Here is a 25,011-nt window from a genome sequence, read left to right on the forward strand (position 1 = left end):
CTAAATATCTTTTAACTAATTAAAAAGGAAACATGGTCTCGAATAGAACTGTTGTAAGCATTAAATGAGAAAATGTATGCAACATGCCTGAGAAGCATTCAATAGCAGTCAGTGTTACAACTACTCATTACAGGGAATACCCTGGCAGTCCAGTGGTTAGGACTCAGAGCTTTCACTAGAGGGACTCACAATTTGGGGGAATTAAGATCTCACAAGCCTTGTGTCCCCCCACCCCAGCAAAAAAAACTACTTATTATAATAATAGAATTGTTATTTAAGAGATGAATCTTTTTACCCCTCTTCGGTTCTTAGAAGTTTTTCATACCATTTCAAACTTCCTTTTCTTGCCTTTGCAGTTCTATATTGCCTTTGTATTTAGATAAAGTAATTATAGCTGACCCTTGAACAATGCAGGAGCTAGGGGTGCTGACCCTTTGTTCAATGGAAAGTTCCTGTACAAAATCCTACCATGTCAGCAGTTCCCCATATTCATAGTTCCACATCCACAGATTTAACCAACCTCAGATTGTTATAGTATAACATTTGCTACTGAACAAAATCTGCATATAGATGGACCCACACAGTTCAAACATGTTGTTCAAGAATCAACTGTATATAGTTTAGAAATTTTTAAAGAGCCTTGTTTTAAAGAAATAGGTGGCCAAACAAATACGCACTTGGAAATAACGCTAAATCAATGGAAATCAACATGGAAGTGACCAGATGATGAGCTTACAGATGTACAAGAGCCCTTATGGTTGAGTAGGCACCAGGGCCAGGCTTTCCTTTTCAGTAAATGCAAATTCCTAGAGGAAGTTTAAACCAAAGGGGAAAAAATTCAAGGAAAGGGTAAACAAAAGAATGGTGTCTTTGAAACAGTTTTTAAAGGAAACATTACCACTCCATCCATTCCTACTGAATTAGTGCTCACTCCATAGATCATTTCAAACTTTCTTTGACCTGGTAAATTTTCTTAAGTGTTACCCTTAGTTAAGTCACACAGTCATTTTTATTTTGTTTTGTTTAAATACTTACCTTTATAAAAGCATAGCCAGCACCATTATCTGTAATAGTGAGACCAAGTGAATCCTCAGATTTATACACATTCACTTCTTTTTTGATCCCTTTTATGTGGGCAAATATGAAATCTTCAAGACCTATTTGTGCTCCTAAGAGTTTTCCCATGTCAACTTTAGGTGTGTTTAAAGTGCAGTATAAGATCTGCAAAGAGAAAGAAATATTTTAAGTCAGTTTCCATCAGGAAAACATTCTGATCATTATTCAATAAATACTTCAATTTACAATGTCAGTGAAACAGTCTTCAATTTACGATGCCAGCAGTTATATCATTAACAGTAGGTAATATGAATTGCGTGTTTCCTGCAGGCCAGGCTCTGTGTTGAGCAATTTATATCCATTATTATGTTTAATCCTCACAACAGCTTCCTAAATACATTATCATCTTCGTATTACCAATAAGGAAACGGAGCCTTGGTGAGAGTAAGTTATTTGCCTAAGGTCACAAAGATAGTACTTGTCAGAGCCAGGATTCAAGCTCAGTTCTCACCAACTTCAAAGAGGTTTACATTGCTTTGTTGTCTGTTATTTACAATGCTGACATCAAAGGCTGTGTTCCCAAAGGTCATGATGCGTATAACCCAATAAAAGTAGAGGCAACACTATTTTGGAAAACACATAAGTTTTTTTTAAAATAAGGAAAATTTTATTTATCTTGCATTTTTGTGCTTGAGAAAAGTAAATGGTGAATGAAGTCATTTTTTTTTTCTAATTGTTTAAAACATGTCTAAAATGGACCTGGAAGACTAGTCCAATCCCTTGGCTCTAAAAATGGAGGAACTGAGGGCTGGAGAGACTAATGCAACTTAGTCAGATACACAGGATTGTAGAAGTTGTGTGGAGGTTGTAAAGGGACTTCTTACATTTACCAAGTCTTTGTTTGACCTCATTTTCCTTCAAAAATACAATTTATTTTGCTAAAATCTGCAATGCTACTCAAGCTTGCCAACCATAATTTCAGTAATTCCAACTACAAAATGGAAGAGGAGAAGGAGGGTTAAGAATGTGCCACTGGGGACTTGCCTAGTGGTCCAGTGGCTAAGACTTTGATCCCAATCAAGGGGTCACAGTTTCGATTCCTGGTCAGGGAACTAGAGCCCATATGCTACAACTGAGAGTTTGAACACCATAACTAAAGATCCCTCACGCTGTAACAAAGGTCAAAGATCCTGTGTTAGGCAACTAAGATTTGGTGCAGCCAAATAAATAAATACATATTTTTTAAAAATTAAAAAAACATGCCATTGGTTTAAAGTTCAGTAAATATTTACTGAGTACCTTCTGTGTACCAAAGATATTTTAATGCAGCTTTTTTATACCAAAATGACTAAGTGAAAAATTTTACCTTTTGTTATCAAGTAACATTTGCCATAGATATTGCCATTCCTGAGCCTTGCCTCAGCTCTCAACTTCCAACCCGCTCCCTACCTCTCCAAGTTTCACACCATTCCTGATTTCCCTGCTTGAGCTTTAAACCATAAACACCCATAAACCTCTGGGAGCTCAAAAACTGTGCAATCACTACTTGTTAAATGGCTTTTTAAGCCCTATTAAAATACGTCTGAATTGGAACAGCTCTCCCTGCTCTACAGTTAAAGGTCCAGCATGTTCATCAAAGGCCTGATCAAATCCCAGAGGTACATGAAAGGAGCTAGTGATGAGGACAAGGAAGAGGCCGCAGGGTACAAAGGATCAGTGCCTGCAAGCAAGAACTGCTGCCCTTGCCCTTTCCTTTTCTCACCCAGGTCTTTGGTGAGTTGTGCTAATAACTGCTGGGCCTTTAACACAACCCTTTGTGTCCCAGTGAGGACATAATACATTTGGCTTTGTAGTTACTCTTTGCAAATATTTGCAGGTGTTAAATTTTTATTATTCAAGGTGGGGAGTGATGAGAAGTCATTTAGGCCAATAATGGCCCCTATTTCTTACTCCAATTGTAAACTCAGTGGTATCAATTAGCCCACTAACAAAAATGATTATTAATGGATAAAGGGGAGAAGTAGTAATGCATAGAAAACAGCTTTTCTCACTTCCTTTCTCAAAATGATGGAAAGTGAGTAGAAAAGTTTTCTCCTTGTTCTTTTTCCAGTGAATCGGTAAATGGTGTTCATAGCAGATCCAATCACCACTAATAAAGCACCTTACTGAGCAGACAGGAAATAAAACATTAAAACATAATGATGATAAAATAGGGTAGGGGAAAAAAAACCCAAAAGGAAATCCCACACAAAGTAAACATCTAGTTGCTAAGCTGCGTCTTCTTTCAATCTCTTCACATACTTCACTGCAGAGCAAATACTAGATTTCCTGTTAGGTATAACCCTTCCCCATTATGCTTCCTCCAAGACAGAATTATGTTCCACTCTGGGTAGCCAGCAGTTGGCAGCCAAGGCATCAGGGTTTCTTTCCTGGAAGGAGTAAAGCCATGGAATGGAGTTCAACAGAAGGTTGTGTTGAAAATCAGCAGAATTGTCATGGTCCCTGGGAGGTGGAGGAAGAGCCCCCTGCAGCAGCAGGTAACTGAAGCTCTGTGGCTTTAGATTAGTCCCTCAAGGAAAGATAAAATCCTATCAGTCACACAACTCAATGCACAACTATCAGTGAATACATCTATATGTCATAAAGGTCTAGAAATTCAAATACTCCTCGTAGATACTGTATCTTGAACTGAAAAGTTAAAAAGTGGTATATAACTCTCTAAATGCCGGAAAGTTTGTGCTCGTTCATCTACTCACAATCCTCTATTGGACAGGTGCTTTTTGCCAAGTTCCGTGGTGCATACTAGATGTACAAAGATGACTAGGACCAGTCCTCATACACAAGAAACTCCCAGGCTAGGCAATGATCCACTGACATACAGTGGGGCAACATAATCCAGTTGCAATATATTAAGAGTCGTGGATATTTAAGACAGAAAAAGGAATCTCATGACATATTGTGAACTTTCCTATCTCCATTCAGACATTTCCTTCAATCCAAAATCTAAAAAGCCTGCCACCCATGCACCCACCCTATTCCATGCTCTTGTCTATTGAGACTCCGCAAGGATGTGACTGCCTGGGTGGGATCACTCTACATCTCTCACATCATTTAAATCTAGCACCTCATTTGAGTGTCTGAGTCACCTTCCCTTCAAGTTCAATTGGTGTAACATGTATTTGTCACCCTGACTCAGAGAGATGAGAACTTAGTCATCTTTCTCTCTCCTGTGAAGTTTAACACAGTGCCCTGGCTCAGTTTATATCCAAATGGCATTTTCTGCACATTCACTTACTTCATTTAATAAAACCAACCTGTGTACTAAGTTTTATTAACCTCATTTTGTGGATGAGAAAATTATGACTTTATCCAATTAGCACTATAATGTTTGATGTCAAAAGAAATGAAAAAAAAATACAAGAAAAGAAACACTGAAACAGTTACATCATCAATGCTCCTCTAAGAAATACTCACTTCCAGGGATATACTAGAAAAAGTCAGGACAACATGGTACTTAACATCATTTTTTATACTCTATGGTGAACAAATTAAATCAAAAGAAAGTAAACTCAGAGTAAGGTACTATATAAGGAAAATTATCCAACCATTAGAGATACCTTTCTGATGATTTTTATTGTAAAATGAAATCCTTAACATCTTTTGGGGTATCTATATTTGGTGCTTTACCAACACCATTGCAAATTTTAATAAGCTTGATGGAGTATTTATGACTATTCCACTTTCTAAAGCAGTACTACCCAATAGAAATGTAACACAAGCACCATAATTTTAAATTTTCTAAAAAAAATCACATCAGCAAAAGATATAGGTGAAACTAATTTAATTTCCTCATATAACCCCATATATCCAAAATATCATTTTAACATCTAATCATTTATTTTAAAAATGAAATTGAGAATTTACATTTTTAATAAGTTTTTAAGATCTGATGTATGTTTACCCTTTTGTGTCTGACCCTTTGTGACCCCACAGACTGGGGCTCAGCAGGCTTCTCTGTCCATAGAATTCTCCAGGCAAGAATATTAGAATGGGTTGCCATTTCCTTCTCCAGGGGATCTTCCTGACCCAAGGATCAAATCTAGGTCTCCTGCATGACAATCAGATTCTTTACCATCTGAACCACCAGTGAAGCCCCCTGAGCCACCAGGAGAAACCCCTAATTTGGACTAGCCACATTTAAAGTACTCAATATCTATACTTCGTTAGCAGCTACCATTGGGCAGCTCTGTTCTAGAATTCCATGTCTTTAACAATTTTTTTTTGTCTTTAATAATTTTACACTTTGCATTTTTCCTATCTCCATATATCTACGCATGTCGTTCCCTTGGCCAAAAATGCCATGGTTAAAACTCAATTTCTAAATCTAGTCTATATCTATCTAAATCTTCCCCATCCAATAAAGTCTAGCTAAACAGCATTTTCTAACAACACCCTAAGCTAATACTATTACTTCATCTTCTATATACCTATCAAATTTTATACTTTTCTTGTGGAACTTAACCATGTGTTGCTTTGTAAACTTCTGGCAGGTAGGAATTCATCTTATTGTCATATTTGTCTTACTGCATGCCTGTCACTGTGATTTATAGGAGAGATAGCTGAAGGCAAGGAGAAAGCCACGGCCCTTTGGGGCCAGATGGAGAGCCTTAAATTGTTATTGTGCTGGACATCAATATCTACAGTACCTGTTCCCCCGCCCCCTCAAGTTTCATTCCCCGTTTTTGCCATATGGCAACTTGGGGACGAGTGACCCCACCCTCAGTTCCATCAGAAATGAATCATGATTAGGTTTAAATCAGTTAATGACTAATTCATAATCCAACTTAGGCCAGTAAGATACAAAGAAGAGGGACTTTCCTGGTGGTCCAGTAGCTAAGACTCTGCACTCCCAACACAGGCTGCTGGGGTTTGATCCCTGGTCACAGAACTAGATCTCACATGCTGCAACTAAAACTAGAAGATCCCATATGTTGAAAGACTCAAGGCAGCCAAGCAAATAAAATTATTTTAAAGAGATACAAGAAAGGATTTGTTAAGGTTTCTGGGGAAGGAATCTTCTTTTCCACAGAAGCTCCTAGAAAGGTATCTCTTCCACTATGATGTGACTAACTGCAGCTGTCACTTCAACATTAGAAGACTGACCCTGGGGACAAAGCTGACACATGCAGAAGGGTAGAGCCTCTGGGTCCCGTCTCACCTGAAGACATTCAGTAATGGACACTGGAAGCTGTCACCCCCTTCCCCTCCTAAGGTAATCTTCAGATAGCAGGTGTGAAGTGCTTCCCTGGTAGCTCAGTCAGTAAAGAATCTGCCTGCAGTGCAGGAGACCCGGGTTTGACCCCTGGGTCAAGAAGATCCCCTGGAGAAGGAAATGGCAAAGCACTCCAGTATCCTTGCCTGGAAAATCCCATGGACAGAGGAGCCTGGTGGGTTGCAATCCATGGGTTGCAAAGAGTTGGACATGACTGAGTGACTTCACTTTTATACCTTCTATGTGTTTTGGAGGAAAATTCACCTCCTCCATTACAGACATAAGGCTCAAACTAGTAAAGTGGTGATATAGGAGTAAGCATGTGGCCCAATCCCGGCCAACAAGACATGGGAGGAAGTCCAGGAAGCTTCAGAGAAGTATCTTTTCATTCCTAAGAAGCAAACACAGTAAGACAGCCATCCCCTCTGCCCCTGTAGGTACCCTTACCTGTATGTGATCTAGGAACTTCCACCACCACCTTATCACTAACTGAGGAAGAGATCAACGCCAAGAAAGGCAAAGATTTGGAGTGAACCTAGGTCCTTGACATTGGTGAGTTGCTCTGATAACCAGCTCTGGCAACCACCACAATACCTCTTGTATGTAAAACAAGTTGTCTTAGGCAGTTTAACTAGCTCTGTGCTACTTGTAGCTGAAAAAATCCTAACTGATACACAGTCCTATCCCAGAAGCCAATAATTTCACCAACCAATTCCGGGCTAACAGATTTCTAACTGATAGAATTATTATCCTTTGTGTCTTCATAACTCACAGGGGGCTTTTTTGTTTTGTTTTTGGCCTCACCACACCGCTTGTAGGACCTCAGTTTCCCAACCAGGGACTGAACCTGGGCCAAGGCACTGAAAGCACAGAATCCTACCCACTAGACTATCAGGAACTCCTTATAATTCACAGTTTAAAAGTTCTTTCTACCTATCTCATTTAATCCTAAAAAAAAAAAAAAAAAAATGGTGAATTATGTTTCCTTTAATGCATAGAAGTGTTATGTGTTGAAGTGTTATGTAATTGCTATGAATTGAAGTGTTATGCAATGAAATGCTAGGCATTGAAGTGTTATGCGTTCTTACCCTATAATTTCATATCCTCTCAAAAATTTCAGGCACAAAGTAAAGCCTTCCCTTACTCCAATATCAGCAAAACAGATATCCAAAAAGGAGCTAGGTTATACCTGAAATGGTTATGAAAAAGAAAGAGAAAAATAGAAGTAAAAGAAAGAAGGAAACAGTGGGTTAAGGGGTAAAAGACCCATATCCTGTCCCAATTCTGTACTCTCACGAATTCAGTCATCTGACCTTCTTAGTCTTCATGGACATCTGGCATTAGTAAAGTTTGGTCTACATCACACAGCTATTACTAAAACTCAGTAAGAGAGTATACATAAAAGTGCTTTTTAAACTAAAAAACTCTAAAGGTTATTATTAGTATTATCCCTGGAATACAGGTGCTCCTTGAATAATATTTATACCTACACGTGACAGCTTCTTAAATTGCATTATTTTTCCTGAAAATTAGATTTGCTCCTTTTTAATGTCATAACCAGGATGGATTTCATTTTCTCCCATAAATTACAGTATACTTCAATGTTTTTTGTTGAGTGTAACTGATGACCATTTTTTTACCATGCTTTTATATTTCAATTGCTATTTTTCAGTTCTTATCACATGGTTATGATTATTCACCCTAGAAACTCAATATGGCTAGGATGATAAGAGTCTGAACTACTGTATAGAGCCATTAACATAAAATAATATTAGTTTTTCTCTGGCGGTGCCATTATATATTCCATAAGTATGCTTTGTGAATACATTTAAATAAATCATTTGCCATTAGTGTTTCAAAAGATATTCTGACCCACAAACAGATCACAAATCTCTCCAAAACACATCAGATTCATTTTTAAAACTCCAGGAAGTCCATTTCCAACTTTTTGTTTAATGCCTTCCTTAAACAGGAACTGAGTTGGCCCAAGATTCCACATGTTCCAAAATCTCTGGAAGAAATTATGGGCTTATATGGCTCGTGTTACAGTATTTGGGAATGTGATTTTAAACATAAGCAACTAAAACAGTTTCCTCCTGTGATTATCTAAAATAACAGTGTTACCAAATACTTTAATACAACTACTTTCCTATATCTCAATCTACCAAGAACCTTGCTAACTCTTTATATTTTTCTAAAATAAGCATTATAGAAATATCAGCCAATGTCATTACAGAAAATAAAGATGAGAAAGTACACAATAATACTAAACCTAGTAATTAACCATACTTTCATCCCGAGTTAATACCACCATCTTTGTACACAAGAAAACCACTTGGATTACGTTTTCTTTGTTAATGACTAAGGTTCCATCTGGGCTATTCTCAGATATAACTATTTAGGCTATTATCTAAACCTCACAGACTTTTTTCTCAAAAAGAGAAAAAAGACTGTATTTCCACCTAGTCAATTGCCTTTAAAATAGCAAGAATTAAAAACAACCTGAAACTAAGAATAATTATTGAGGTAAAAAGATCACCCACTTATCCTGAGTGCTTGAACAAAAAAAAACTATAGCCAAGCCAGAGTGACAGAATTATATTACTCAAAACTCCTTCCAAAAACTGAGTGTCTTATTCTACATGATTCCCAAAAATATTTGGTAGATGTGTTTTATCAAGGAACTTCTGGAACTCAAACAACTCTTCAGTGACATTCACGACTGGGACACCTGCCCATCCTTTTCAGCTCTACACAGTTTGGAGACTGGCTCCCAGCTCTAGTAGACCACTGTAAAAGTGAAAGAACTGCAAAGATAAAGGGCTGGAAGAACAAAGTAAATAAAAAATTAAGATATCAGAAACACTAATTGATCACTTATGTGTACCAGGCATTTCCACATACTACCTCATTTAACCCTATGACAATTCTATGTGAGAGACATTACTACACCCATTTTTTTTTTACAGATGAGAACATAAATATTTAGAGAGATAAAAACAGTTTGTGATTAAGTAGTATTTGGTGCATATGTAACTTCAGCCCTGGTTATCCAACCCTAAGCTCTTTCCCCTACAACATTGCCTCTCTCATACCTAATATCTGCACAGAGAGATCCAAGTTACTGATCACTTCCTAAAGCATTAGCTCAGCTAATCCATTAACTCAGTGCATCAGGTCATAAGTGCAGGCATCACTACGCCCTATGCAGAAGGAAAAAAAAAGGCTCAACATCCCTTATATGATTCGTCTAAGGTCAAATAACTAGTGAATGACAGAGTCAAAACTGGAATTCAGACTTTTGTGCTTTTTCTAAGCCATGATAGCATAGCTGTGATGTAAATATAAATTCAGCTTTAAACCTAAAACTCCTAGAAGGCAGAAACTACAAAGTTTTTGCTCTACATGGAGCCAAATACACTGTTTATTTAATAAACCACCCACTTCTTTAAAAGAGTTAAGGAACTTCCCTGGTGGTCCAGTGGCTAAAACTCTATGCTCCCAATACAGGGGACTTGGGGTTAGATCCCTGGTCAGGGAACTAGAGCCTACATGCTGCAACTAAGACCTGGTGCAGCCAAATAAATAAATATATCTTTTAATTTTTTAAAAAACTGAGTTAAGGTAGTTTACAAAAAGGAACTTTTGTAATTGGACTTTAAAAATCAAATGTATTAAAAAATAAAATATCAATCAAAATATTGATATTAACCATCTAATATATTTGATTAACATCAAAATACTAATACAGGGAATTCCCTGGTGGTCCAGTGGCTAAGACTCCACTCTTCCAGTGCAAGGGGCCCAGGTTCCTTTCCTGGACAGGGAACTGATAGATTCTGCAGGCTGCAACCAAAGATTCTATATGCTACAACTAAGACCCAACGCAATACACCATGGAATATTACTCAGCCATTAAAAAGAATTCATTTGAATCAGTTCTAATGAGATGGATGAAACTGGAGCCCATTATACAGAGTGAAGTAACCCAGAAAGATAAAGACCAATACAGTACACTAATGCATATATATGGAATTTTAAAAGATGGTAACAATAACCCCATATGCAAAACAGAAAAAGAGACACAGATGTACAGAACAGACTTTTGGACTCTGTGGGAGAAGGTGAGGGTGGGATGCTCTGAGAGAATAGCATTGAAACAAGTATACTATCAAGGGTGAAACAGATCACCAGCACAGGTTGGATGCATGAGACAAGTGCTCAGGGCTGGTGCACTGGGAAGACCCAGAGGGATGGGATGGAGAGGGAGGCGGGAAGGGGGATCAGGATGGGGAACACATGTAAATCTATGACTGATTCATGTCTATGTATGGCAAAACCCACTACAATATTGTAAAGTAATTAGCCTCCAACTAATAAAAATAAAAGAAAAAAAAAAGACCCAACACAGACAAATAAATACTTTTTTTAAATATTGATACATTGTTTAATTTGATTTAATATGTCATTTTAAATTATTTCTTCCAGTTAATTTTAAAACTGACCATAACCCAAAGAAATGAATGTAATTAAACAGATATTTAAGATCTCTATTATTTTCCCAGCATAACACATGTAATAAATTTCTAAAGATTTGTTTTTTTAAATATATATCATTTTATAAATACAATACCTTTGCCTTCACCTTGACAATGGCTACAGTCATCTAGAAAAAAGTTTCAGTTTCTCAAAGATATAAAATTGGCAACAAGACAGATATTTAGAAACCTGATACTGTATGCTCTATTTTAGACCTTCATAAGGATATTGTACAAAGCCCTGCCTCGAACTATGTAGAACTTTCTATAAATGATTCACTTCTAAATTAGCTGTCCTGGGTCAGCAGTGGTGTCTTAAATAAAAGGTGATTCATCCTTTGTACTGTTCTTTCCCTGGTACAACCACTGTTTTTCCCCACTTTTTTTTAATGGACAAAATAATGTGATAAAAATAATTTTATTCCCTACCCCTCAAAAAAGGAAAATCAAGTCATATGTTTTAATCTATGAAATGACTTCCCAGAGTAACCAAAAGAACATTTTCCTTTGTTAATGAAATTTAATCAAACCAACTGTGTTATCAAAGAAAGTAAAAAGCTCAAACCAATTCTTGAAACATAGGAAAAGGTTAAAAGTATAGGGATAGGTTTTAGTCTTGCCTTTGTGGATGTTACATAGATACTAAAGCAACGAGTAAGATAAATCAAACATGAATAGCTATATATATCCATCCTCTTCCACAATATGCTTCAGGTCAGAGGAGATATCTGAGCTTTAGCCTAGTATAATAATGCTGCAAGGTTACGAGCCAATTTGAAAGACATCATAAATCACCAACATTCCCCATGTCAGGTGCTGTCTCAAATTTTCCAGATTTCTAAACCACTTATCCTCTTAAAAGCTTCCTCTTGTTTGACACTTAAGATGCAAGAGAACCTCAAAAGGGAAGGAGAAACTACAACGAGATGTTTTATATCCAAGAATGTAGCAGTTTGTGAGACATTGAATTATAATTATTGGTAAAGAGACTTATGACTAAATTTTCCAGTTTATAAATATACAAACATGAATTTTAAAAAAAAATAGCTATTTGATCCCCAACAGGTCCTTAAACAAAATTTTGAAATTTGTTTGGCAAAATGCTCATGTATGACCACATTCATGTAAACCAGGAAGCAGATTTGTAACACTTACAATGAAATATCTATGAGGTATGTGATATTTCAAAACCACCCAAGGGAATTAATTCCCTGGCAGTCCAGTGGTTAGGACTCTGTATGTTCACTGCTGAGGGTCCGGGTTCAATTACTGGTCAGGGGACTAAAAGACGACAAGCCCTGCAGCATGGCCAAACAAAAACAAAACAAAAAACCCACCCAAAGAAATCATGGAAAACTGGAAAGCAAGCATGCGGAGCCACCAGCGGTCAAAACAGAGTGATGAGGGGATGTGATCCTGACAGAAAGAGATGAGCGCTTTGTGAAGAAAATGGGCCATGCAAGAAACTATAAACATCTTGAGAGAGAGGAAGATTGCAATTGATTTTTATTCTAAACTAGGACACCTACAAGACATTAGAAAAATGTGCTGCAGAGTGACAGGGCAAGAGGAGACAAAGGAAAATGTACCATGGGGTTCCCCCATGAGAGGTGACAGGGCTGGGGTGAGGGAGCGGAGGCAACTTACTGACCGCCTTAGACCCTAATTCATTAGAAGGCTTGAGATGCACAGAAAACCTCACCCATGGGTAGGGCCGGTGAGACGCAAGGGAGAGTGTGTGAAGATTCTTCTAGGCTTGGGTTGCTCAGTTTTGAGCCACCTCCCACCCCAGGGGTAGAGAGCTCCAAGAAGAGAGACTGGGAAGACGCGGAGAGGAGCTGCCAGGAATAGAATCCTGTCATAGCATCGGAGACACTTAGTCACAACCCCGGCTAGAGCCTCTCACCTTTGCTCCAGAGTTGTTTGTGACCCACCCCGCCCCCTCACGAAGCAGCTTCTTCCCACCCTCTGCTGGCCAACGTTCCTGCCCTTCCTGCCCGTGGGACTCCCGGGACTGGGACAGAGGGAGGAGTTAGAGAAGAGGGGAGGCGGCCCCGCAGGGCCAGGAAGCTTCCCGAAGAAGCTGGCAGGCTGCTGCAGAGTTCCGTCCTCAACTCCCAAGAATGTGTCACCAGGCCAGAGCCAGGACAGGCAGTACCAGAGTCTCCTGGCTTCAGGCTTAGTGCTGACACTGTACCTTCACTACCTGCTTCTACTTTTATCCCTACACCCTCCTCTCCCCACACCGTCCCCAAATGCCTACCATTCAAACTGCCCAGGAAACTGGCTTGTCTTGTGGGTGCTTAATTAGCAAATGGACGATAAACTTTCTCACATCACTTTTTTTTTTTTTCCTTTCCTGTAATTAGAGGGACTCAGAGTCCTAGTTTACCCCTGTTGTCCCAGAGTAATTCTTAATACCTTCCTTTTCACTCTGTGAAGTTTCTGGGTAGGAAATATAAGTTACCTGGCCATCTATTTATAATACTTCTTCTATTAAGCTGATCAAATAAGCATGCTTCCTTTTCAGGATGATAAGACCAGACAACATGAAATAAAAGGAAAAACATATGAGTTGCATGTTGAAGTAAGGTAATGGTAGAGTTCTTCCTCTATCCTTTAGCGCCTAAGTAATCTTACCCAGAAGCTTCTTGGAAGTCAGTGTACATGATTGAAACAAAATTAAGATTCTATGAGTCTTAGCAAGTGTGGGGAGAGTTGAAAATGAGCTCTAAGTGTTCTGTGGCAAAAGGGAATAGAATAATTTAGAATTCCACGCTGAGGAAAATTCTGTCACAGGGATGTCTAGAGATATGACAAAAAGAAATATGGGTATTCCTACAGAGTTATTTTTGGCTCAAGAGAAATAAGCATTGATAATGCAATGAAAAATAATTCTGAGTAAATTAATATATTTAATATTTCAAGTTTAACTGAGATTTTTGTTGACTGAAATTGTTTATTAGGTTTACACTAAGCTTTATTGAAGAAGCCCTTCTCAGAAGAGCCCGCGTTAGTTACTGTAACATAGAATTCTACACTGAGATAGCTTAGTTTGAGGATCATGTATAGAGGCAAACTTTTAAATTTGCTTTCCTTACTTTCTGGGATTACGCAAAATGTAGGAGAATGAAATTGTACAGGTCTAGAATAGAAATATTAAAAGGAAAAAATTACAAGCAAAAAAAAAAAAGATTAGTCAAAAACTGCCTAAAAAGCATCTTTTTTTGAGGAAAAGAAGGAATGAGAACTAACATTTATTGAATCATTGTCCTAGATACCTAATACACTATTTCATTCAGTTCTAACAACATTCCTATAAGGCAGGCATTATTTGTATATTTTCCAGGTTCGAGTCCATTACTCAATTTTCCAGGTGAGAAAATTGAAGCTGCTCAGTGGCATCTCTAGGCACTAAACTCAGGGCACACCATCCTACCCTGAAAGCACCTCCCCACTAGACTGACCTAAAGCACTGCGGTCATGCCACCCTGACTATCACAGGGTCCTACAAGCCTGTGAAGTAGCCACAGCAGATGTGTAGCTTTGAGCTATTGCAAAAGCTTGGAATCTCACAGATTTAACCAGCCATGTTTTACTCTGTATAATTACAGTCCTATAAGGATGATCCTAAAACTAAAATGTAAAACAGGAGGCCTTTCTACTGTTTTTCCCTTCCTGTTGCTTTCCCATTTTGCCCGCCGCACCCACCCCCACCTTTACTGCCTAGCTTCACGGCACAGAGCAAGTGCTTCACCTCAAGCAAACTGGCATAAAGCAATGTTGCCAGTGGGTGGGTGGGGTGATACCGGAAAACTGTTTGAAATGTTGTGGGAGCTTTTTTGGTTGTTACAATGATTATGTGACACCATTGGCACTGGGAGAGGTAGAGGATGAGGTAAGGATACTGCGGGAATTCTAATCTCAGAGAGGTTCAGCTCAGTGAAGAGCTGTTTGGCATTCTGCAGGATTTTCTCTTTTTTTTTTCCTTTTTTTTTTTTTTTTTTGGCTGTGCTGAGTCTTAGCTGCATGCAGGATCTAGTTCCCTGACCAGGGATGGAACCTGGGCCCCCTGCTTTGGAAGTACAGAGTCTTAGCTACTGGACCACCAGGGAAGTCCCCTGCATGATTTTCAAATGCCCTACTAGAGATTCATGTTGGGAAGAGAATATATATATATAATGATTAAAACCTAGATCCTCTGGGTTACAGATAAAGTAGGCTTTGTTATGAGTTTTCCTGGACTGCAATTACCACATAAACCAAGGAAAGCCTTTCTTATTTGCATAGAACCTTATCAAGAGTTGTTCATTATCTCAGAAAGTCAAGTCACTGACAGCACTGTTGTCCATGTTACTTGAATTTAACATAAAACATATCAGCTGCTCCTTTTATTGTTACATTATTATACATACAGTTTATACATACATACATATTATACATACAGTTCTATGAATATCTGCAAATATTTAGAGAGCAAAAGATAACATAGAATCAAAATATTCATGTCTTATTCCTATTGTCCTATTCTTTTTAAATTCAAATTTATTAGCTATTAAGTATAGGTACAAGCCAGAGAAGGCAATGGCATCCCACTCCAGTACTCTTGCCTAGAAAATCCCATGGATGGAGGAGCCTGATAGGCTACAGTCCATGGGGTCGCTAAGAGTCAGACACGACTGAGCGACTTCACTTTCACTTTTCACTTTCACGCATTGGAGAAGGAAATGGCAACCCACTCCAGTGTTCTTGCCTGGAGAATCCCAGGGACGGGGGAGCCTGGTGGGCTTCCGTCTGTGGGGTCACACAGAGTCGGACACGACTGAAGCGACTTAGCAGCAGCAGCAGCAGTAACATAGGTACAAAGCAACTGACTGCTTCGTCATGTCTTCTAAGATAGTTTTCCCAAATATTTGCATTGAAATCCATATTTGTTTCTAATATTGCTGTTAAGGAATATATTAATTTTTAAAATTATATATATAGGTAGATGTTATTGTTTAAATATTTATTTCAGGATAAGTAAAAATGATGTCACAAAATATTTGTTATTACAGGGGAACTTTGGGTCCAATAAGGTTAAGAACCACTTATATAAAGAAAAGAGCATGAGCTGGGAGTTTGACAAACGTAAGATAAAAGATATCTCTTTGGACTACATGATTTGAGTAGTTTACTTTTGTTCTGAGCTACAGTTGCCTCATCTATCAATCACAGTCATTTCTGGGGGTTCTGTTAAGAACTGCTGTTTCAGAAAAAATAGCACAGGTTAAGTGGTAATAATAGGTGTTCAACAATATCTCCGTTTTTCAATGCTCAAGCTGTGCTTCCCTCCCCCACTTACCTTTACAAAAAGGCAGGAAAATTAAGACAGGAAGCAGGAAGTATAAGGAATACAGAAGGAGAAAGGGAGTAACAAATCATGATCAGTACCTAATACTTAACTACACCCAGAACACATTGTTAGTATCAGATGTGAGAAGGTTCAAGTTACATTCTGGCCCTAGATCAAGTTACATGCTGGCCCTAGACCATGAAGAACAGTTTGTTAATGCCAATCACACAAACACTACTGCAAACACTACTACTTAATGCAATATATGGCTATGCAAATTGTTCCAAGAATGGATACAGAATTATCATTTCTTCAACCTTGTTACAGTGTATCCCTTTAAGACCACTTAAAGTTAACACTGTAACTTAAGAACCTGTGACTTTTACAGACTGAGATGTAGATCCTGGATTTAGCCTTTTTTTTTTTTTAAGGTTGGAACTTTTCCTCTACATGTGCTTTGATTATCTCCATGGAGATTTTTATACAATAGAGGATGCACTTTCTGGAGTGCTAGTATTCATGAGCCTCTTAACCACTACTAACTGGGGCCAAATATGTCCCTAAAAGGCAAATAAATATTCTATCACTGACAAGATCTAAGATCCTTTCTACCCTTTCACTTATCTGTAGAAGCCATAGGACCTCCCTGGTATTAGCCATGTCCAAGCTTCAACTTCCTACTCCACATTTTAATCACCAAAACTTCAGAGTACTCAGCACACCCCAAAAAGAAAAGCTAGAGTTTCTAAGACAGTGAGGAAAAAAGCAGTTTTTGGATCACAATACAGAGAAAAAGTGACAGTCATCCATTCTCAGTTGGCTTCCTCTTTTCTTCATCTCTGCAAGTATCTAGCCCAAAAGTATTTGTTAGTTGCTTGATTGAATAAATAGTTTCAAGAACACCTTTAGATGTACACCAAAATTCACAGAAGCATTAATTACAATTGCCAAAAAATGGAAACAACCTAAATGTGAACAAATAAAGGTGATGTGGTATATACATACAGTTGGAATACTACTCAGGCATAAAGAATAACATTTTGCCACTTCAGCAACATGGATAGCCCTGGAGGGTATTATGCTAAGTGAAATAAGTCAGACAGAAAAAAAGAAATGCTATATGATATCACCTATATGTGGATTCTAAAAAAAGTACAACAAACTAGTTAATAAAGCAAAAAAAAAAGAACAGGCTCACAGATGTAGAGAACAAATTAGTAGTTACCTGTAGAGAGAGGGAAGGAGGGAGAGAAAGATAGGGATAGGGGACTAAGAGGTACAAACTACTATATATAAAAATAATCTACAAGGATACATTGTAAAACACCAAGAATATAGCCAATATTTTATAATAACAAAAAATGGAATATACCTTAAAAATTGTGAATCACTGTGTTATATACCTGAAACATAATGCTGTGCATCAACTATACTTCAATTTTTAAAAGAACTGAATACCTCTGGTTATGTCAGGTGATAGGAGTTTATCATAAGGAGACACAGGGAAGCAAAAATACAGGAAACATTTTCAGAAGACAGGCTTCTCAGAAATACTAAAAATTGGCTCATTGCCATTAAAGACACAATATCAGCTCTCCTGACATGAATAACACTCTGATGGCTCTCTGTGACCCTGAAAAGACTGCAGTGACTCTTATCATCTCCAGGCTTCAGTGTTAGGTCCACTTTTTTGTTTCTGCTACTACCAGCTGTACAGAACAGATACAATGTATGCTCCTAATTTGGTTAGAAGTAGAAAGGAGGTTTACACCCACATAGATATGCATTTACTTTCACACACATACTTATAAATTCACAGATTTTATTTTTCCATAAAGATGGTCAAAAAAGTGGCCAAGCCAGTTGCTTCTGGGGAAAGAGGACTAGGGAACTACAGTCCCCACTCCCCCCCCCACAAAAAAAAGTGGATACCCTTTCCACTAAGTACATATATTCTTTTTTCAATTAAATTAAACATTGGTTTTAAATAACTTTTACTATGTAGCTCCACTGTGGACTTCTGCTTCAGAGAGTTATTTCTGCTTGGAGATTTAGTGAATGAATAAAACCAAACCACAGAAAACATTTTGCTTTGGTAACCTTTGGTCAAACACAGATATGCTCATTAACTAAGAGCCAACAAATGGAAGGGAAGGTAGGTTGTAATTAATAACATTGAAGAGGAGGTCAAGAGATGAGACAGGCTGGATTAGGACTATATCTTATATATTGATTATAGCTCTCATGTTTATACCTAAAAAGTTTTGAGGTAACTACAAGAGAACTTGTGTGATACCACAATCCCAAATGTCTAAGAAACATATTTGGTGTCACAAAAGCAGAAAATGTCTTAGCTCCTAAAATTTTATTTCAATTCATATTACTGTACCTTACTGAATCATATACATGGCATTCTATTTCCCAAGATTTTTATTGAGTTTAAAACATTTCATCTTGATTACCAAAGAGGGAAGACAGGGGAAGAGAGGGGGATAAATTAGGAGGTTGGGTTTAACACACACACACTGCAATATATAAAATAATCAATAAGAACCTACTGTATAGCATAGAGAATTCTATTCAATACTTTATGATAACCTATATGGGAAAATAATCTGAAAAAGAAAAGATATATGTACACATATAACTAAATTGGGCTTCCCAGGTGGCACAATGATAAAGAATCCACCTGCCAATGCAGGAGATGCAAGAGATGCAGGTTTGATTCCTGGATCAGGAAGATCCCCTGAAGTAGGAAATGGCAACCCACTCCAGTGTTCTAGCCTGGAAAATTCCATGGACAGGGGAGCCTGGTAGGCTACAGTCCATAGGGTTGCAAAGAGTCACACCCAACTGAGCATGCATGCACACACTCCTCTAGAAAAACCTTGCCTCTGACGCCTGTTGGTGGAGCACTCCCTAACCCCTTCTGGTTTTTGCCGCTGCCCAAATCAATTTTTGCTCAAATATACTCAATTTTAATAAGGCTCAGTTTATCTTTTAACAGAGTAAACGGGGAAAGAATCGTGGAAATTTTTCCAGGTAAAGGGAAGAACAATAGATAAAAGTCAGAGAAGTGAGAATAGTCTCATATTCTGTACAAGCCGTGGAAGATACCTGCAACACCCCTAAATCAAGAAGTCTCAGGCTACATATTCTCCCCAGTATCCTCTCCAACAGGACTCCTTATCTGTTGTTCATCTGCCTTAGCACCACAGGACCTACACACTGGACCGGAGACAAGCACTGACCCACAGGCCCCCTCTGCCCCACGCGTCCTGCACCCTGACTCACCAGCAGAGGCTCATTCTCAAGCAACTCAAGTTTGAGACAGAGTGGGACACAAATACAGAGGCCAAAACTCAAAGACACAAAGAGGAGGCAATAAGGGCCTTAAAGGAGCAAAATCAAAGGATGAGAGAGATAGTCAAGAATAGAGTAAGAGGGACTTCTCCGGCGGAGTGGATAAGAATCTGCCTGCCAGTGTGGGGGACATGGGTTCGATCCCTGGTCCAGGAAGATTCCACATGCCGCAGAGCCACGAAGCTTGTGCAGCACAACTACTGGGCCCCGAACCTCAACAACGAAGCCGGAGCGCTGCAACTGCTGAAGCCCGTGCACCTAGATCCTGGGCTCGGTCACAAGAGAAGCCACTGCAATGAGAGGTCCTCACACCACAGTGAAGAGTAGCCCACAGGCGCCACAACTAGAGAAAGCCTGTGCAAAGCCACAAAGATCCAGCACAGCCAAAACAGATAAAAAGTAGATAAATAAAGAAAATTTAAAAATAAAAGAGTAAGAAGTAGGGAGAGAGTGGCAGAGAGGGAAGGTAAAGGACTTGCTCTTGGTTTTCCAGAGTCTAAAGTTACTGCTTTCACCCGGACAAGCATGAGGGATATTCCAGCAGTCTACGGAACTGGACTGTCCAGCTGCAGAGGTGAATCTGGGCTTCCTCACCTCCCTGTATGTCCTAACAAATACATACACGTTGTCCAAGGTAACCTGAGTGTGTCCATCTCTTACCACCTGCAAGAGACTCCCACGTGTATTCAGGATGTCTGGAGGGGTGGGAGCAGGGGAGGGATGGCAAAGAGGCCACCATCTGTCTGTGAGGTAGCAGAGGCTTGGGGAGGGGTTGAGACTTGATTCTACAGTTGTTTACACACCTACTTCAGAGGATCTGCAGAACACAGAGCAACAATCTTAAACCCATTTCTTATCCTCCTCATAGCAATGAGGTCTACAGGGCAGTCTGGTGAGAGTAACTTCCCACTTCTCAAAATGAGTTACAGCTCTTGGGGGTTTTTTGTTTCTTTGTTTTTGCTTGCATTCTTCATATAAAACCAAGACTGATGTTCAAAAGGCATAGTGAACACACATAATGGTTGTAGTATATTTAGAACTTCTCAGATAGTACTGTGCAGTTCCAGAAAATACCATCCTATTTGACTTAAACCAAATTTTATGAAGAAAACAGAGCAAATGAAGAGTCATTTGTGTTTCAACTTGATAAAACACCAGCCAGGGATCATTCCTCTGCTGAAAAACACTTGAGTTGTTGTTATTGCCTACAGAGTAAAACCTATACAGCTTTAAGGACGTTTGTAATCTCACTACTGTCTACATCTTCAGCTTCATCTCCTACTGGATTCATTATCTGTTTTTTAAAATTTTTATTGGGGTGTCGTTGATTTACAATGTTGTGTTAGTTTCAGGTGTACATCAAAATGACTCTGTTAGACATATACATACACCTTCCATCATCTACTTTTCTTTATTAAACTTTAATGGAGCATCTAAGCCATCTAGCAACTCTGCAAATGAGATGTTAAGAAAAAAAATCCTCCCAGCCCTCAGTAAGAGGTAGGGAAGTAACTAAATTCAATGTGCTAATGCTATGTTAAAATATGCAGTTGTGGGTATGAAACATGGCTAGATTGACAGATTCACAAAGAAGGCTTCTTCAAGGAGGTAACAGTTGAGACTCGAGAGGTGAGTAGGAGCTATCAGAACAAAGAAGTGAGAACATCAAGAGAAAAGGCACAGAGGAATTAAACAGTTAAACATTCTGGGTTAAAAAGGTTGTTAGGACATGAGACTTAAGCACGCACGAGGCAGGACTCTAGACAGGCAGGCCAAACATTTGGCTGGTGGGGGTTATTTGTAAGTGCTATGGTCTGAATGTTTATCTTCCCTCCCCCAAAATTCAAATGTTGAAATCCTAGTGTCAATGGGTGGGGTCTCTGGGTGTTGCTCAAATTATGAGGGTGGAGCTCTCATAAATGGGATTAGTGCCTGATCACAGAGGCTCCAGAGAGATCCTTAGCCCCTTTCACCAAGTGAGGACACAGAAAGAAGGTGCTGGTGATGGACTAGGAAATTGAGCCTTCAGAGGTAACCATGCTGGAACCTTGATCTTAGACTTCCCAGCCTCCAGAACTGTGAGTAATAAGTTTTTGCTTTTTATAAGCTACCCAGTTGGTGTTACTTTTTTATAGCAGCCTGAAAGGAATAAGACAGTAACTGGGAGCCCTGTAGTTTTTTTGAGACTGGTATGATCAGAGCATCAATATTAAAATAGAGGATGGGTGTGGGACAATTCCTGGCAGTCCAATAGTTAAGATCCCCACTTCCAGTGCAGGGGCAAGAGTTCGATCCCTGGTCAGGGAACTAGGATCCTACACATTGCATGGCACGACAAAAAAAAAACTTTTAAAAGAAAAAAATAAAGGATGGGTGGAATCAGGGAAATCATACTCAGGGTGCTCCTTTAGAATCTGTGTTGTAATAGACCACTGTCAATGCCTTCCAGCCAAAAGCCACCAAGAATTCTCATTTCTAGTTTACTGTCCCTTGCAACAAAGGAGGCAGCACACCATGGAGAACTGTGGGGAAAGTCTGAGTAGGAGGGTATCAGAAAAGATCTGGGCTTGTGTCAGGTGATCTTAGGGCAGCTTGGACTTGATGTCAGGAAGTGGGGCCAAATCTATGACTCAATAACCTAGTAAACCTATTACAAGGTGGGAAAAACTGTCAAAGTAAAGCTGTGGTTGGTAAAAGGAGCTTCAGTCAATTATATTAATCAAGGCAAGGGGATATCTGATTATTTTTGTGGTATGGACAATGTTTGCATTTTTTTGTCTCTGTTCAGGCATAATTGCAGAGTAGTCTTATTTCTGTCTGACTCACCACAGTCACAGAATGGTCCCTTCTGATGATGATCTTCTGTGAAATTATCATGTCCAACATGAAACCATCAAGACCTGCCTGTGAGTGTCAGGTCAGCTCCCAGATGTCAGGAGCTGACTTTCTCTTTCTCACACTCTTTCTGCTCAGTGTTGTTGGGCTTGCTTCATAATCCTCAGATCTCAATGATAAAGTGCACACCAAACTCCCAATTCCTTCATTTACCTGTGTTTTTACTGTTTTTCCTAGGAGAGCAGTATACAAGTCAATGAGCCCCATTTTGTTCTATCTTCCTAGATTTCTCATATGGGAACCAGAAAGACACTGTTCGACTTGCCAGTTATCTGCATTGCTGGGAAATGATCAACTTTGCAGCACTGCTCACAGTCTCCAGAAAGTGCCACGATGACAGAATATTGACTTCCACAGGGGCTCAGGGCTGGCATCAGCAAGTTGAGAAAAGCAAGCAGTTTCTGTTTCTGGAAGGTTTCACAAGACAGCACCCCATACACTGTAACTTACTTAGGAAGCATTCTACTTACAAACAGAGATTCCAGCTTTGCAATTTCTGGAATCTGTGGACATGTAAACATTGGATCCAAGTCATTTTTACTTAGTTTCTCAGTCTCCATACTTCACCTCTTACTACTCCCCAGTCAAGATATGAATGATGCTCCTTATGCCTAAGGCCCTCAAAGGCTAGTTTCTTTCCTCACACTACAGTATTTAAAAAAAAAAAAATAACACATACATAAGATACCAGTATTGTAATCAGTACTAAAGCTTTATGCTAAAGATACAAGATTTTAAATACCATATTTTCATGAAGAATCTTTTACTCAACATATTTTGAACTCCAACTATGTTTCAGGTACAATTCTAGGCCCTTGTGGGCTGCATCAGAAAACAAAGTAGACAAAATTCATTGTGGAGCTTATACTCTAGTATATGGGAGAGGAAAAAGACAAGTTAAATATACATAGGATGCTAGTATCAACGGAGGAAATTAAGTGCTGAAGGGAACAGGAGGTGCTATAATTTAGGGATTTTGTTCCCTTCTTTTTTTTTTTTTAGGGGTGCTGTAATTTTAAACGGAACGATCAGTGCCAGTCTCAGTGAGAAGGCAATGGTAGAGCCAACTTAAGGAACAGCATTCTGGGAATTCTCTGGTGGTCCACTGGTTAGGACTCTGAGCTTTCACTGCTGAGGGTACAGGTTTGATCCCTGGTCAAGGAACTAGGATCCCTCAAACTGGGTGGTGTCTGGCCGAAAAAACAAAAAAAGAAGAGCATTCTGCTAAGGAGGGATAGATTCTGAGAAAGATGCAAAAGCCCTAAGGCTCTAGAGTTCAAGGACTAGCCAGGAGGCCATACTGGCTGGAGCATAAAGAACAGTGATTACAGAGTGACCCCAGGGCCTGTAACCATCACTGGATGTTGACTTTTGCTCTAAGTAAGATGAGGAGCTATCAGTCTTGAACAGAGAAATGAGATATAAAATGTTATCTCACTGGAGATAACAACTTTTGAGTTTTGCTATAAAGGACAAATGGCATAATAGTGTGAGGGATGGGAGCAGGTGACAAGAAAAAGTTTGTTTCATTTTTTAAGACAATAGCATGATTGCATGTTGAATATACAGCTTGAAATTAAAAATCACAATTTTTGCCTTTTCTGCTTCCCAAGTACATTGTGGTATTTGACAGCTTTGAGAGAGAAGGGGCCATATTTGCTTGACCTATTCAATCAACAAATTACTTAGTATTATACATCACATTGGAGGAGGAAATGGCAACTCACTCCAGTACTCTTGCCTGGAAAATTCCATGGATGGAGGAGCCTCATAGGCTACAGTCCATGGGGTCACAAAGAGTCGAACACTACTGAGCGACAACACAAACATCACATACAAGCTAATATAACTAAATCAAAAGTAATCATTTCAGAAATCTTTAGAGGTTTCAGTTTCTGGATATGTAAAGTATCTAACAAAATTTATTTCTTAATATCTTTCAAATTCACTCTTTTCCTACAATCTTTCCACCTAACAGAATTAAGAAAACACATCAAGACACAAACTGCTTGTCAAACAATTACAGTGGTTCAGATAATCAAAATGCCCTTCAACAGTTTTATGACCACAGCTCAAGAGTGTAGTGACCAACTCAAATGAATCCTGAATATTTTAAAAGATGGTGTTAAACTTTTTGTAAGAGTGTCCCAGTATTTATGAGTTAACTGTTCTTTTAGATGAGATTTTCTTTTTTCTCTTTACTGAATTGCTCATTTAGCTGTTTAGAAAAATGATATCAGCTGCAAGAGATTTTTTTTTGCATAATTGGCCATCTGTTTCAAGGTAATGATTACAGACTGCACCCTGCAAGCAACCCATAGCTTTCGTTAGCTTCCTCCTTCAGGAACCAGGAAATAGGTGAAATCCATAATTATCAGATTCACAACAGACTCTTTCTGAGGCAGTAAGTATTTTTGTGGTTGAGTCTGAGGCTTTACTTGAAAAGATCATTTGTTTAAAAAAGAAGTTTTGCTGGTTTGTGTATGGAATTCAAATGAAGTTACTGAGAATCCCATGGCTGCTATGTAGTGAACTTGGAACCAGGAAACATT

At 38.8% G+C, this 25,011-nt stretch overlaps 1 protein-coding gene and 1 long non-coding RNA gene across 3 annotated transcripts in view; one reads left to right on the forward strand and one right to left on the reverse strand.

The window, feature by feature from the left end:
• GIPC2 (GIPC PDZ domain containing family member 2) overlaps window positions 1-25,011 on the reverse strand; it is a 103,725-nt gene that overhangs the window by 74,970 nt on the left and 3,744 nt on the right. Inside the window, exon 2 of one of the 2 annotated variants that reach the window (XM_061121562.1) lies at window positions 1,036-1,221. The exons of the other annotated variant lie outside the window; for it this stretch is intronic. Within the exon in view, the coding sequence (XP_060977545.1) occupies window positions 1,036-1,221 (186 nt within the window). The remainder of the gene's footprint in view (window positions 1-1,035; window positions 1,222-25,011) is intronic. 2 annotated transcript variants of the gene reach the window in all.
• LOC133040256 (uncharacterized) lies at window positions 21,535-23,034 on the forward strand. The gene is made up of 3 exons (XR_009688935.1): window positions 21,535-21,642; window positions 22,353-22,470; window positions 22,685-23,034. It is a non-coding gene; the product is annotated as an uncharacterized LOC133040256 (long non-coding RNA).

Source organism: Dama dama, chromosome 20 (assembly GCF_033118175.1).
Source record: "Dama dama isolate Ldn47 chromosome 20, ASM3311817v1, whole genome shotgun sequence".
In the NCBI taxonomy this organism is placed as follows: domain Eukaryota; kingdom Metazoa; phylum Chordata; class Mammalia; order Artiodactyla; family Cervidae; genus Dama; species Dama dama.